The 16,149-nt window shown below is 41.6% G+C and overlaps 1 protein-coding gene across 5 annotated transcripts in view; it reads right to left on the bottom strand.

Annotated features, from left to right (window-relative positions):
• stxbp4 (syntaxin binding protein 4) overlaps positions 1-16,149 on the bottom strand; it is a 51,630-nt gene that overhangs the window by 7,201 nt on the left and 28,280 nt on the right. For 3 of the 5 annotated variants that reach the window (XM_088324108.1, XM_088324109.1, XM_088324111.1), the window contains 3 exons: positions 12,518-12,715; positions 8,066-8,194; positions 7,946-7,995 (listed from right to left, as the gene is read on the bottom strand). In XM_088324108.1, the coding sequence (XP_088180234.1) occupies positions 7,946-7,995; positions 8,066-8,194; positions 12,518-12,715 (377 nt within the window). Of the gene's footprint in view, positions 1-7,945; positions 7,996-8,065; positions 8,195-12,517; positions 12,716-16,149 lie in introns of those variants that run through there. The other 2 variants (XR_015848110.1, XM_088324110.1) reach the window with 2 other exon arrangements.

Here is a 16,149-nt window from a genome sequence, read left to right as displayed (position 1 = left end):
ATTACGCTGATGCTAAACCTTTACAATGACCAAGAGAAAAAAAGTTGATTCTGAAAACAGCCTTTCAAAACGGAGGCTGACGTTGCTGGTAAACCCATGTGTCTTCTGTGTGGAGCCAATGAGGCCAAGATTAAGGAAAATAATGTAAAATGGCACTACGAGCCAAAACATCAGAGTAAGCTGAAAAACCTTAATGGAGAGCACGGGTTAAAGAAGAATATGAGGACACACTAAAGCTCAAATTTGATTTAGATTTCATTTTTTTCCACATTTTGAATTTGTTTAATTTTGTCAGGAGATCTTTTCATGGAGAGCAATGTTTTTTTTAATGATATTTAAGTAAGTTTGTTTATTCTGGAATAATATTCTTGTCTGTTTTGAAATCATTCTATCAATCTATCTATCTTTTGAAATCATAATCATGATAAAAGCACATATTTTTGTGTAGAGCACAAATTGTATTTATATTTTGATTATTTTTACTTTAAAAGCAGCACAGCTCATCACCCTCAACACTCCATCCCCAGAGTCAAACATGGTGGTGGCAGCATCATGGTTTGGGCCTACTTTTCTTGAGCAGTGGCGGGGCAGATGGTTAAAATTCATGGGAATATGGATGGAGCAAAATACAGGACCATTCTGGAGGAAAACCTGATCAAGTACGCAAAAGACCTGAGACTGGAACGGAGATTTGTCTTCCAACAAGACAATGATCCAAAACATAAAGCAAAAGCTAGAATGGAATGGTTCATCAAAAAACATATCAAGGTGTTAGAATGGCCAAGTCAAAGTCCAGACCTCAATCCAATAGAGAATCTGAGGAAAGAACTGAAAACTGCTGTTCACAAATGCTTTCCATCCAACCTGACTGAGCTCGAGCAGTTTTCCAAGGAAGAATGGGCAAAAATATCAGTTTCTCGATGTGCAAAACTTATAGAGACATACCCCAAGCGACTTGCAACTGTAATCGCAGCGAAAGGTGGCGCTACAAAGTATTAACTCAATGGGGCTGAATCATTTTGCACACCCACTTTTTCGTTTTTTATTTGTTAAAAAAGTTTAAATATTCAATAAAGTGTGTTCTACTTCATGATTGTGTCCCACTTATTGTTGATGCTTCACAAGAAATTACAGTTTTATATCTTTATGTTTGAAGTCTGAAATGTGGCAAAAGATCACAAAGTTCAAGGGGGCCAAATAGTTTCGCAAGCCACTGTAAATTTGCTTATTCTGAAATAATATTCCGGTCTGTTTCTAATTCATTTTTATGTTGAAAGCACATATTTTTGGTGTAAAGCACAATTAGTATTTATATTTTCATTATTTTTATTTTAGTTGGATTTATTTTAGGACATATTTATCATGATTGCCGATTGAGCGCAGCTGCAGCGGCTTGATTGGCGCCAACAGCCCGGACAGCTGATTGGTGGACACTCTCTTTTTAAACCCCCAGCTTCCTCTTGGAAGCTGTCAAATCGTTATGCGAACTGTTGCCTTCAGCTCAGTAAGCCTTTTCGTCCGACTCCGTTCCTGCCCTGTTTTTTTCTGCCTGATCTTTGTTGCCAACCTGTTTCCGGACCTGACTACGCCCCGTTCTGCCTGCCTGTTACCTGACCTGTTTTACCCCGTTTACCTGCTTGCCTCCTGCTACTGACCTCGCTTACGAACTCGACACCGCCTTTGATCTCCAGTCCCGACCAACGACCTGCTATTCCCGCCTGTCTCCGATCCTCCTCGCCACCACGGAAGTGTCACTTCCGCACCGCTCGCTCCTCTTGTCCGTCAGCCATCGGATCGTGGAAGCAAGCCCTGCTCTCCCTCTTTTATCAATAAAAAACGAGAAAACTAGCGCTATTGGATCTCATCTCCGTTCCTCGTTCGTGACAATATTTTTTTATGGAGAGCAACGTATTTTAAGTTTGTTTATTCTGGAATAATATTCCTTTGTTTTTAAACAGATTTGTTTATTAAAATCAAGTTTTAGTTTTTGCAATAAATATATATCCTGTTCAGCCCCGTGACCAAAGGTGTGGTTTGAGTTGTGGTCCTCTGTGCAATTGAGTTTGACACCCCTGACCTAGGTGGTTAAGGGATCCATGAACAGTGACATCTGGGAGTGTAACTGGGTTACTTTTTATATGACGTAACTAGTAACTGTAACTAATGACTGTTTTTCACTAACGTGCCCAACACTGTAAGAACAGGGATGAGTGTTTGACAACAATGACAATTTTATATTAGTACATGGATACTCTTTTGTTGTATGCCTGTTTTTATCTTTCTACCTGGTGACCTGGCACGGTGGGACGTCGTGTTTTGGTTTCGAAAAGACAGCCTGTGGCTTACAAACGCGCGAGAACAGGTGAGGACGAAGCGGCGTGGGGGGGGCACTCGGTTATGAAACATGAGAGACACCACACACTGTGGCTTAACGGTGCGACCGACTGACCTGATTGACTCCAGTGGACTTACACAAGAAACATGTTGCACTGAAATCAATTACACTCGCTCAGCATAAGTCGACCAGTGGCGGACCGTGCGGTTTACACCTACGCCTTCACTCCTGTCGGAATTAGCGATGCGTCGTTCGCGACCGAACCGGCTTTCACAGGGATTTTGCTTTGTTGACTTTAAATTGGTTGAGTAAAAAAAGATTTTATAATTTTGTTTGTTCCTGTTAGTATTTTTACATATGTTAATATATTTTTCATTCAATGTGTTTTACATAAGGAATGGGAAGTTTATTCTTGTATTACATTATTTTTTGTTGATGTATTGGATAGACAATCCTGTATTTTTAATTAACATTGAGTTGTTGGATTTTCTGAGTTGCTTGATGTGTCAAGAACCAGAACAGGATCAGGACCCAGATGCGTGACGTTTCTCATACAAGCTTTATTTTACGGGAAATGGGGCAGTAATGCATGTTAACCCAAAACGCCAGTGATTCGGGGATCGTTGGGCGGGAGACGTAAGGCAGCAGTCTGCCATGGAATGACAGGAAGTCAGAGGCCGACAAGATCAATACCAATTGCATGAGGAGATATCGGACAGATGGGGTCGATACAGGACAGGACGGGACTGACAAGATGGATATCAGACACTGGAGACTGGAGTCCGATAACAAGCAGGACGAGATAGACAGAAACGATGCCTGACACAGGATATCGAAATTAAACAGAACAAACTAGCCGAGAGCAAAACTGGAAATCGATATGAAACAGGACAAAATAGACTGGAATGACACCAGACAGGAAACACAAGCAGGAAAACGGACAGAATCAAAAAGCACGGGTGCAGAGGTTCGTTGACGGACTGACAAAAGGTGAGTCAGAGCACTGAGCTTAATTAGGAGGGAAGCCAATCTGTTAACGAACCACAGGGGCTAATTGGGTGCCAAGGCAACCGTGACATGAAGTAGACATTAAAGTTGGGTAATAAAAACATTTAAGTTTAAACCAGATTTGAATGAGAGCGACATCTTTTGGTAGAGTGAAAAAAAAAAAAAAGCTACTACAGTTTAGTAAAACAATAGATCTTGTCCAAATTGTTAATCAATTTCATGCATGATGTTACATTATTAATAGTAAAATACAAATTATTTTTTGGTCCACTTTTTTTCCTTTTTTCTTTTTGTATTTTTCTCCTTTGTTTATATTTTTTATTTCCCCCTTTTTTCAAGTCGTTACTATAGTTTGAATCAATACAACCCTCAATAACGATTTTAACGCAATAAAACCTTTATTGCAGCGTTAGCTGTGGCACAATAAAAAAACATCAATAACAGGGGTGAGAGACGCATGTCCTGCAGGTTTTTGGAGTTTCTCTGCTACAATACAGGTCTTTCCAATCACCTGGATCATTATCAAGCTCCAAAACTTTCAGGACATATCATTTGTGGTTTTATTTAGGAAAAGCGCAAAAAAATACATCAATTATTAATTAAGTATTTATTGACAAAATATAATTAGCATCACATAATTCATATAGGGGCAGCATGGCGGCACGGTGGTTAGCATGTGTGCGGCACAGTTCTGAGGTCATGGGTTTGCATGTTCTCTCCGTGCTTGCGTGAGTTTCCTCCGGGCACTCCAGTTTTCTCCCACATTCCAAAATAACATGCATGTCATGTTAATTGGCCGGTCCAAATTGTTCCTAGGTGTGAATGAGCGAGCGAACTGTCTGTCCCTGTGTGCCCTGCGACTGGCTGGCAACCAGTTCAGGGTGTCCCCTGCCCACTGCCCGAGGATGGCTGGGATGGGCTCCAGCACCCCCGCGACCCTACTGAGGATAACCAGTGCAGATAATGGATGGATGAACGGATGGATAATTCAGATATTTTTCCCAGCTAGCAGGAAAGGCCTTGTAGGCCCTCATGGCCCACCACTGAAGACCAGTCATGTTTATCTTAATAGCCCTTTTCACCTTTGGCAAAATGACGCCTTATCTTATGAATTCGTCTCCCGTTTTATCCGTTGAGAATTTGACAGTTCAATTCAGCGTAATAAGCTTTGTGGTGAAGCAAATTACAGTTTTTAATTCATGTGATATCTGGAAGATTTCTATTGTGAATCACTGGTTAATTGCAATTAAAGCAGCTCGTTTACGTATCCATCGATAAGTAAAAGGCGGTGTCATTTAGCCGTTTTGAGGGAGCATTTTTCGGCACCACGCCTCCTCGTCATCGCACCAATTCATACCAGCTACGTAGAATTGGTAAGCATTCAGACTTTTAAAAAGCTTTTAGTCAGCACAGGTGTATGGGGGTACTCCATTTACAATTTATTGGTACAGAATGTGTGGACTGAAGTCAGGCAAACTGGACGATTTGGTTAGATCTGTAAATATGTCCGGAGTAAGACGGAATGGGTCTGTTGCTAGCCCTGCTAATGCTATCCTGAATTTCTCTGAATAGCGCTCTTTGTGTATTCTGCCAATGTGATCCACCTCATCCAACAGCTGCAGAATATTCAGTTGACTAGTCATTACCAATAATGCTGAATAGTAAAGCGGTTTTTGTTGTTGTCTACCGTTTACTGGGCTCACCCACGGGAAGTACTGTTTACTACCATTTACTGTACTGCCGTCCATCATGGCGTCTTCACATGGGTAGGTCAATACATCATATGAACACTTTTAGAAACTAACGACATCATATTGTTAATCCTTTAACATGGACGAGGATAGATTGCACAATCAACAGTCTTGACAGTCATTGTTAAGAGTCTCTTTTTATGTTGAGCTAGCGGAACAGGAAGTGACGCGAAAAACCCACAAAGTAGTATTTTGCTACACTTTTTAACCTAAAGCTCAAATAAACACAAACTATGTAGAACACTTACTGAACTTATTACATTTATATTTATTAAAGAAAAACAGTTGCCTCCAGCCCTTGTAGGCCAGTACAACTAAACCTTGCAAGTGGGGAACGCACAAACAGGGTTCCTACAACTTAAGATAAGGTCAATTTAAGACTTTTTAAGACTCTTTTAACGCCTTTTAAAATCAAATTTAAGACGAAGTCGACAAAAAAAACTCAATTGAAACGAACAAAACAAAGAAACACAAATATTTCTGGCAGACAATACATCGAGCCTCGACCACATTACCTGGCACAACCTTTAGCCAAGTTACTTCGTGTATTGTGGGTAGATCTAAGACATGCGTCTGCTCTGAAAGCCCCGACTGAAACCACATCACCGTTTTGATAGTTCCGTTATTTTGCTCATGCGCTGTTGCCACGAACTAAATCGGTTAATTATTAAAAAAGACAATTGATCAATTTTCAGTTCAAACAAATATAATCGGATTAATGTGTTTAAGACTTTCAAAATTTGGATTTGAGACATTTTAATGCCAATCAAGCCCTTATTTTTAGAATCATGAATTCAATGCCATTTAAGACTTTTCAAGAAACCCTGCACACACTATTGCACATAGTTTGATTGTTCACTGTCGAAAATAAACCATTTGTTTTTCTATATAGACAATGTTCTTTCATTTGTCTAAAACGATACAACTACTACAAAAACTCTTACAATTGCTGTTGTTCATAACATAGTAATAGCTGGAATGTAATGGGCTAAACGTCAGTCAACATATTAGCTAAGAATTGCGCCTCCTGAAGAATAAAAAAAGGTTTGTGTTAGGTATTTGCATGCTGTAATGAACCGCTTCTGTCTTCCATGTGACATGAACCATGGTGACAACCCACGGAGTCTTCCGCCCCCCCGACTGCTGGAACACGTGTGTTAACGAAGCCCAAAAGCGGTGGGCGGTCATTAGCGCCGAGCGACTTGAAAAGGGAAGAGCCCACCTGGGTTGCCTCAAGTGGGTCAAAGTGGGGAAGGGAAGCTGGCGCGTTAATGGCCAAAACTCTCAGTTGAAAAAGAAGGAAAGAACTGCAGGTAACAATGCTGTGTACACCAGGGGTCACCAACCTTTTTCAAGCTAGGAGCTACCTTTTGTTCCTGGTTGGTGCAAAGAGCTACCGTTTTGATATGCATTTCTAAAATAACAAATTATGTTATTACAATCTTGTTACTACAGTGGTACCTCTACTTACAAATGTCATTACAATCTTGTTACTACAGTGGTACCTCTACTTACAAATGTCTTTACATATAAAAGTTTCAGGTTACAAAGTACCTAAACAGGAAAATATTGCCTCTAGTTCCGAAAGCAGTTTCAGGATACCAAGTCAAAAATACAGTACGCGCTGCTATAAGCCGCTTCCAGAGCTTCTCAAACGTAAACAAGGTATCCCAGCATTCTCTTCGTGTCACCGTCACAGTTCAGAGTTTAGAGACGGGAGGAGGAGGGGTTCTGGCAAGTTGGTGTGGAGGAGGCACATCTATCATTCAATTAGCCCAAATTAAAGACATTTTAGCAAAATTGCATGAAGTCTCGGAATTTGTGGAAAGGAATCACTGGTAAAAAAGTGTTGACGAGGCTGGCTATGGTTCATTATCATGTCTGCCTTGCGCATTTCCTGCCGAATGTCGAAAGAGCACAAAACTAAAAGTTAAAGAAATATTTTTCATTATTTTCTTTATTTTTATCATGATAAGCCTCTTGTTTTATGTTTTTTTGTGCGGTAATCCAATTCCAACATGTATTCATTTCATGTTTTGATGCTTTTTTTATGATTTATGAAGAAAATATACTGTTATTTTGCAGGGCTAAGAACGGATTAGCGCATTTACAGTCAAAATGTCTCGACTTACGAAGTTCTCAGGTTACAAAGCTACTCTCATAAAGAATTCAATTCGTAAGTAGAGGTACCACTGTGTATTACCCACGTTTCACGAATCCCTTAATTGTATTCCCAAACAGCTTTTTTTCTTCAACTAGGCAAACAATGAGTAGTGTTCCTTCCCACCATTATGCAGTTATGTCGAAAAAAAATCCACCTGCTGGGGTAAATTTAGTCTAGAATTTGACCCATCTGGCTAGCTTCCTTTAGAGCTGAGATGTCATTGAAGGAACATTTGAGATTTGCTTAGTGAATTCTGGTAGGTAAAGATGATGTCCGTAACTTCAAAATATTCTACTTGCTGACGCCATCTTCTGGCTGAAATCACCATTGCAGCCTCTCTCTCCCCCTCCCTCTCCCCCTCCCTCTCCCCCTCTCTCTCCCCCTCTCTCTCCCCCTCTCTCTCTCTCCCCCTCTCTCTCTCTCCCCCCCTCTCTCTCTCCCTCTCCCCCTCTCTCTCCCTCCCTCTCTCTCACTCTCTCTCTCCCTCTCTCTCTCTCTCTCTCTCTCCCTCTCTCCCTCTCTCCCTCTCTCCCCCTCTCCCCCTCTCTCTCTCTCTCTCTCTTTCTCTTTCTCTTTCTCTTTCTCTCTCCCCTGTCTTTAACTAGTTCGGCCCCTTTGAGAGTTTCTTTTTTATATTATGTGGCCCCCGACCTGAAATGAGTTTGACATCCCTGACTTAGATAGTACCTGCAGGTTTTGGTGGTTTGGAGGCCTTCGAGCAAGAACTCTTGGATGTTCTAAAAATAAGACAAAATAATTTCAACGTAACAATCATCGAGTCTCTAGCGCCGTCCAGGACGTTCCTACCTCAACAAAAGCTAGCAGTTTTGCAGTCGCCGTCTCCAAAGTTTTCTTGGCAGTGTCGTTCTTTCTCATTTGACATTCCAGCATAGCCACTTTCTTCATTAGCTGCTCGTAGTCCTCCTGATGGTCTTCCTGTAGGAAAAAAAAAGTCCGCTCAAAAGGAGTGATGTTGAACCCATGCCATTCACAAATCTTTTGGTCTACTTTTTGTCAGTATTGGGAACGAAGGTAAGTTGGAGCCTAAAAAAGTCCGACCTGACTCGAATGTCTTTCCAACGAGACAGAAAACCCCAAAATACAGAGTCGGCTTTTCTGGGGGCAGTTCTCACATCTGGGGTAACCTACATGACTGCTGGTAAAATATGGTATTGATACTGACCTGGGAGAGTGGAAGGTTTTTCTGGAGAAAAATGTTATAAGCAAAACCAAAACCAAAAGTGCCAAGTGGCATTATTTTGATGTATTGTTCTCGCCTGGAAGAGGGGGATGTCTTTCTGTAAAAACTATTGAGTCAGTCAAACCAAAGGTACCGATTTTTTCCCAGCATTTTTACCTTTTGAGTGACCCACATGATAGCTTGTGAAAGATTGGGATCTTGGCTAAACTAGAATGTCCTTTTAGGAAAAGCAGACTTTTTGACATATTGCCATATTTCAGGCTTCAAAATTATAGATAAGCACTGAAAATATTTTCTAAGAATCATCAACTTGTTATACAAAATCATTAAAAGAAACCAAGTGTATTCAACATTTTAGTTTGTGCTAACCAATTAAACAATTGACAAGTAGGTGTTGCAAAATTTTCGGCTCCTCTAAGTTAATACTTTGTACTACCCCCTTTTGCTCTGAGCACAGCCACACGCTGAAAATTACATATTTGCCCATTCTCATTTCTAACAAAGAGAGTTTCTTAAGGTTTGGTGGTGAGCGTTTGTGCACAGCATTTTTCTGATCTTTCCACAAATGCTCGATAGGATTCAGGTCTGGACTTTGTCTTGGCCTTTATAACACTTTTATATTATTAGTTTTAAGCCATTCCATTGGAGCTTTTGTTTTACGTTTAAGGGAGTTGTCCTGTTGGAAGGTGAACCTGTACCCTATTTTCAGGTGTCCTACAGACTCCAACAGATTTTCTGCCAGAAGAGCCTTGTATTTGGCTCCATCCATCTTCCCATCAACTCTACTGATCTTCCCATTCCCTGCTGAAGAAAAGCAACCCAGAAGCATGATGCTGCAACCACCATGTTTGACGGTGGGGATGTTGTTTTCAGGGTACTGTGCAGTGTTACTCTTACGCCAAAAGTAATTATTTGTATTCAGCCTAAAAAGTTCAATTTTGGTTTCATCTGACCAGAGCACATTGTTCCACATTTTATTTGTGTCCCCCATGTGGCTTGCCAGTGCCAAACGGGCCTTTTGATGGTAATCTTCCAGAATTGGTTTTCACCTTTCCACTCTTCCATAAAGGGCAGGACTATGCAGAGTATGACTTATAGTTGGTTGATGCACAGATGTCCTACCTCAGCAGGTCATCCAATTTGATCATGGTGCTGTTGGTTGCTTCTCTGATTAGTTGTTGCCTTGATTGGGCTGGAGCTCTAGAAGGATCTTGGTAGGTTTGCACTGGTCTTATGCTATCTCCATTTTAATACTATTGCTCGCACAGTGCTCCCAGAGATGTGTATCTGTTGTGAAATCTTCTTGTATCTCATCCCTGCCTTTTCACCAACTTTATTCCTGACCTGCGAGGTGTGTTCTTTGGTCTTCATACTGCTCCAGTGTCTCATTTCACAGACCACTGAGCCCACCAAAGGGCAGGTGCAGGGGAGGGACAACTCTGTTCAGCCTATGGTAGCAAAATAAGTTTCACATTGCTAGATACACTACTCCTTTAGCATTCCTGTGTACTTCCGTAAACACCGAAAACTTTGTGTGTGACATCACGTGTCCTCTTCTGCGCATGCGGACACTAGTGGCATTCACACAGGAGACGCATAAAAGTCAAAGGAGATTGCATACAAATCGCATTTAGTTGGTCAACGATTTCACAATAACGTTAAATTTCCCCCAAAAATCGCAATAGGGGATGAAGCTCCTCAGTGTGAACTTTGCCTTAGGGCCCGGTCACACAGCCGTTTGCGTCTGAATCACGGCCAAAAATTTCTGCCTGTGAAGCAGACGCTGTTGGACGCTTTGAGATCGCCATACAGACGAGATACAGCAGTGCTTTACATGCGGTCAGAAATTCACACGCGGTTGGCAGCGCGAATAAGTTTTGCGCTGCTCAAAACTTTAGGGCCCGATCACCAAGCCTCTCACGGGCGTATCGAGGCTGAATCACGGCCAGAAAATTCTGCCCGTGAAGCAGACGATGTTGGACGCTTTGAGATCGCCATATAGACGAGATACAGCAGTGCTTTTCACGCGGTCGGAAATTCACACGCGGTTGGCCGCGCGAAAAAGTTTTGCGCTGCTCAAAACTTTAGACCACGTGTAACCGTGGGCGGCACACGAGGTAATGACGCGGAAATGACGCGGAACGACGTGCTCTGGCCGCGGCCAGGGCGTGGTTACACATGGCTAGGATGCGAAATTTCAGCGTTTAATCGTAGGTGGAGCACGGTCATAGCATGTTCTGCGCCTGTATCGCGGTGTTATTACGTGAAATTAGCGTGTTACGCGTATGACGGTCAAACGCCTTTCTCCGCGTATATACAGCGCGATTTGCCGAGCACACGTCAGTTGTGCTCGGGATGTCAAGGGGTGGGCATGGATCCCCGTCACCGTAGTGACCTCGTCTTAATCAATTTTTATTTCTTGACATTTATTTTCATTTCATAACAAGATAATAAAATAAAAATGAAAAACTTACAATAATAACATATTGGCTTCTTCTGTGCCATAGCTTGAAATCTTGATCTTCACTGGACTGTGTCTTGAGCGGTTATGATATCTACAGCCCGGTGTTATGCCGAGAAATGCATCTCTGCCGAGCTTTGCATCCCCTCGCTACAACAACCACTTTTACCTCGTTTTATCTCACTTTTAGGGAATGTTATGGCGAACATATAACCAAATCCACTTCGTCTTGCATTTGTTGGGTATGTAATACAACATAAACCATTCCGTCTTTGTTTTTGTTGTGAACGTAATCGAACGGTAATGCACACCGGATATAAATCACTTTTGAGAACTGTTATGCACTCTACCGTAAAGCTTATTATGCAGAAATAAGCTTTATGGTAGAGTGCATAACAGTTTCAATACGAGCGATTTGAATAGAAAAAGGCAAAATAAACATGTTACCTGCTCAAAAGTGATTTGTATACGGTGTGCATTACCGTTCGGTTACCTTCACAACAAATACAAAGACGGAATGGTTTAAGTTGTATTACATTCCCAACAAATGCAAGACGAAGTGGTTTTGGTTATATGTTCGCCATTAAATTCCCTAAAAGTGATATAAAAGTGAGATAAAACAAGGTAAAAGTGGTTGTAGTAGCGAGGGGATGCAAAGCTCGGCAAGGATGCATTTCTCGGCATAACGCCGGCTCGGCAGCTTTTATACCCGTGGTCCACACGAGAAAATGACGCGGAAATGACGCGATGAGGAAGCGGAACAGTCTCTGGCGTCTGCTTTGCGGGCATACCACCAATGAACAGCGGGTTGGCCAATTTTGCCCATTTTCCATCGCGGGCAACCACGGGCAAAAAAAATACGCAAAATTTTACCCGCGATACAGACGCAAACGGCTGTGTGACCGGGCCCTTACTGACATGCACGTGCACCCTGTTTGTCACTGTTAGTCATTTAGGTCAACATTGGAACATTCATGGTTCATTAAAGAACCTCTCGAGTCAATTGGCTGAGCTGTGAGAAACAAAGATTTTGCAAATGTTTGTAAATTCAATATAAAATGTTGAAATAATTTGGTTTGTTGTCGATTCTTAAAAAATATTTTCAGTTTTTTGAAGACTGAAATGTAGCATTATGACAAAATGTTCTTGGGGAGGGCAAAACTTTTGTTTAGCACTCTATTTACATACTTCATTAACACCACCCTTGCTTTGTTTCAGGCTAATAAACATATTTTAAATGTCTGTATATATACATATTAATATTTGAGAAAAAATTGACAGGCCTCTAAGATCATTCCCTTGGGCCTTGGCCACATATCTTATCCCATAGCAAGCGGTGACTTAACCATTTTGTGCACACCTGCTCCAGAAACTCTACCTAGTGTTTATCGGTGCACCACTGTTTTATTTCATCTGTATCTCAACATAGTTTTAGCAATATTAGGCCTAAAGATTTTATTTTTCCTCATAGAATTGTATTTTTCCTCACAGAGTCGAGGATATCATCACATTTTGGTTGGTCAAAACAAAAACCGTTCCTCATTAAAATGTGACGAACTCCCGCCTTCCGTTTCCGATTATGCTCACAATGTCATACCTTGTTTTCCACAAGAGGAAGGGAAGTATGAAGCGGCTCTTTGACCGCCTGGGCCTTAAGCTCGGCGATCTCAGCCTCGAGCAGGCGGACCACTTCCTCATAGTCCGTCTCCATCCCTTGGGCTCGCTTGCGGACTTCCTCAGCCAGTTGCACCCGCACCCTCAGTCCCTGCGCCTCCTCGGCGCCCGCTTTAGCTTCCTGCCGGGGAGGGAGCTGTGTTCACGATGTGTTTGTGGTTCAATTGAAATTTGCAGTCGCAGAGACACACTTTAAAACAGGGGTCTCGAACACGCAGCCTGCCAGCCAGATCAGGCCCATTGAGGGTTTTGTTCTGGTCCGCGAGACAACGCAAAAAGAAGCGCAAGAGAAAAACTAGCTGCAGTTTTAAATAGCCAAAACCAGGCGCCACTCACAGAGCCATTGGAGATGTATTTCTCTTTCTCTCTCCTTTTATATTTCTCTCTTTCTGTCTCCTCTTTACCTTTTCTCTTTATCCCTCCCTTCTCTCCTCCCTTTCTTTATCAGTCTCTCTTTCTTGCACTCTCTAACTCTTTCTCGTTTTTATCTTTCTGACATTCTCTGTTTCTTTTTCCCTTTCTTTCTCTTTTTTTCTTTCACACTCTCTCTCTCTGTGTCTGTCTCTCTTTGTCTCTCTCGCTCTCCTTTTCTCCTCTCTTTTTCTCTCACATTATTTCTCTGTCTCTTTCTTTTTATCTCATTTTTTCTCTCTTTCCTTTTCTCTTTCCCTCTGTTTTTAGAATTTTCCTTAAAAAACTTTTATAAAGAGTTTGGCTCTGATCATCAATAAATATATAGCCTCTGGGAATGATTTCAGTATGATAAATCACGATCAGATGGCAGGATTGGCTATGTCCGCACATCGAGGGAGCCCAATTTCTTAATCTTGCTTCCTGTATCCAGCGATTGAAGTGTGTAGGAGGCCCCGTATAGCAAGTACAGTATAAGTGTAGTGAAGCAGTGCGGTATATGGATAAGTACAGTTACCGCTATTGAGCTCTTTTTATTTCTAAAAATAGGACGAAGTCCCTTTGTCATCTTTGGGGCTGAGAGGTACAACATTTCGTGCATGTACCCGAAATGCATTCGCTATTATGACCAAAATCGTGTGACCATGTTATCGGAAACATTGGGCGCTGAAAAGTTCTTGCAAAGTCCATGCATCGTTCATGCACAAGTTTAGTGTTCTTGCAATAAAATGTTATTTTGTAAGGGAAGTGCCCTTGTGTTGGAGAAAGCCTTGTTTAGATATTTTAGGTATCACAAATGCAAATAAAACCACCCTAGTTAAAGTTCTGCTTAAAATGCATCTTTATACAAAAAGCCGTGACTATTTAAGAAACTTAGTGATGTTTATCTGTTATTTACTAAACAATGGCAAAAATTATCGAAAAATTATTTTTCTGATGAAAGATGAGGGTTAAATATTTCTTCTGATATGTCTCATGCCTTTATAGCTTCAGAAATAAATTGTCTGTCGGCCTTCTAAATTGGGTCAAAGTGGCCAAAATTGTCAGGCACCAGCTCTTCCCATTTGAGAGTAACGTCTGGCATTGAATGAGTTAATTGTCATAACTGATCGTCACCCTCAAAATCTGGTTTTGTATATGGGCCCTATCACATTATAATATATAACAAAAGAAGAAGACACAAACACATTAAGCATAAAGCCAAATCTGCAATGGAATGATTTAAATCTAACAATATAAAGATGTTAGAACAGCCAAGACACAGTCCAGACTTGGATCCTTATGAGCATTTGTGGAAAGATCTGAAAAATGCTGGGCACAAACATTCACCAGTCAAACCTTAAGGGACTGTTTTGTGAGGAACAATAGGCAAATATTTCTGTTTCTACAGGGAAAATGACACTTGCGGAGGGGTGCAACAAGTAAAGTAATTACATGTTACATCAGCAACACCCACCTGACACACTTTCGGCAGAAAAACAGTTGACGCCATGTAACAGGAGGACAACAATAACAAAGTGAAAAGAAGCATATCGGTGTGTACACACACACACACACACACACACACACACACACACACACACACACACACACACACACACACACACACACACACACACACACACACACACACACACACACACACACACACACACACACACACACACACACACACACACACACACACACACACACACACCCACTGAGCATGTCACATGTAGCACAGGCACATGCATGCGGGCCGTCTTACAAATACACAGATGTGCGTATTTGCAGTTTGACCAATTTGCACGTGGAATCGACAAACTGAACATTCCAAGCGAAAGTATTGGCCCTAAAAAAATGTAATTCAAAGAAAAAAAACTGAAAATATTTATTGGGAATCTACAACATGTGAGACCAAATTATTTTAAAAGCACATTCGCCTAACACACAAAAGGTCCTCGGTCCGGTCCGGTGTTGGCCTAGAGAGGGATGGGCGCCACCAGGCTGTACTTGCCCAAGACACACCACAGGAAACGGTGCCCTTATAACCATAATGGTTAAGGGATACAACCAACCTAACCAACCATTATATTTAAAACAAAAAACACTTAATACAAAAGTATTCGTTGGAAAAATATTTGCCCCCTGTTCTCTCAGTCCAGCTAACTGACTTTAGGGGTTCCCTGATGACTTGTGAATGATCCGATGTCAACCCAAATGTCTAAGAATAACAAAAAGTGCACCTGTGTGTATAAAGTCTCAGTTTAAATGCACCAGAACATACAGCAGTGTGTAGCATTACGACAGCATTATGAAGACCAAAGAACACACCAGGCAAGTCCAGGATAGCTTTGTGGATAAAATCAAAGCAGGGATGGTTACAAGAAGATTTCACAACATTTACACATCTCTCAGATCACTGTGTGAGCAATTATATCAAAATGGAGAGAGACAAAACCACTGCAAACCTACCAAGACTTGGGCATCCCTCTAAACCTTTGGCCCAAACAGGGAGAAAACTAATCAAGTGGCCAATGGATGACCACTGTACCATTGGATAACCTGAGGTGGTACAATCTGTGCATAAGACAAGTATTAATCATTCTCTGCATAAATCGGCCTTTTATAGAGGAGTAGCAAGAAGACAGCCCTTGCTGAAAAAAATACCATAAAAATGACCAATTGGTGTTCGCAAAAGACACATGGGAGATGCAAATCTCATTTAGAAAGCTCTAGTCCAGGGGTGGCCAACCCGGTCCTCAAGAGCCGCATGTCCTGCATGTTTTGGAGGTTTCTCAGGTGATGCAAATTTTAAGATTGTTTGCAAGCTGTGCGGGAGCTTGATAATGACCCAGGTGATTGGGATCACCTGTATTTGAACAGAGAAACTCCAAAAACATGCAGGACATGCGGCTCTTGAGGACCGGGTTGGCCACCCCTGCAAGACCAAAATAACACTTTTTGGGCTGAATGCAGAGCTGCACATCACCCTGAAAAAAAAACATCTCCACTGTCAAACATTGTGGTGGCAGCATCATGCTCTGGGGTTGCTTTTCTTTAGCAGGGACTGTGAAAATTATTAGAGTGGATGGGACGATAGATTGACCTAAATACAGGGCGATTCTGCAGAAAAGTTTTTGGATTCTACAAGAGACCTAC

This window comes from Urocampus carinirostris, chromosome 19, assembly GCF_059441175.1.
Source record: "Urocampus carinirostris isolate Australia breed hairy pipefish chromosome 19, RoL_Ucar_1.0, whole genome shotgun sequence".
NCBI classification, from domain to species: Eukaryota; Metazoa; Chordata; class Actinopteri; order Syngnathiformes; family Syngnathidae; genus Urocampus; species Urocampus carinirostris.
The sequence above is the reverse complement of the archived record's forward strand: the minus strand, read 5'-3'. Positions and strand labels throughout refer to the sequence as shown.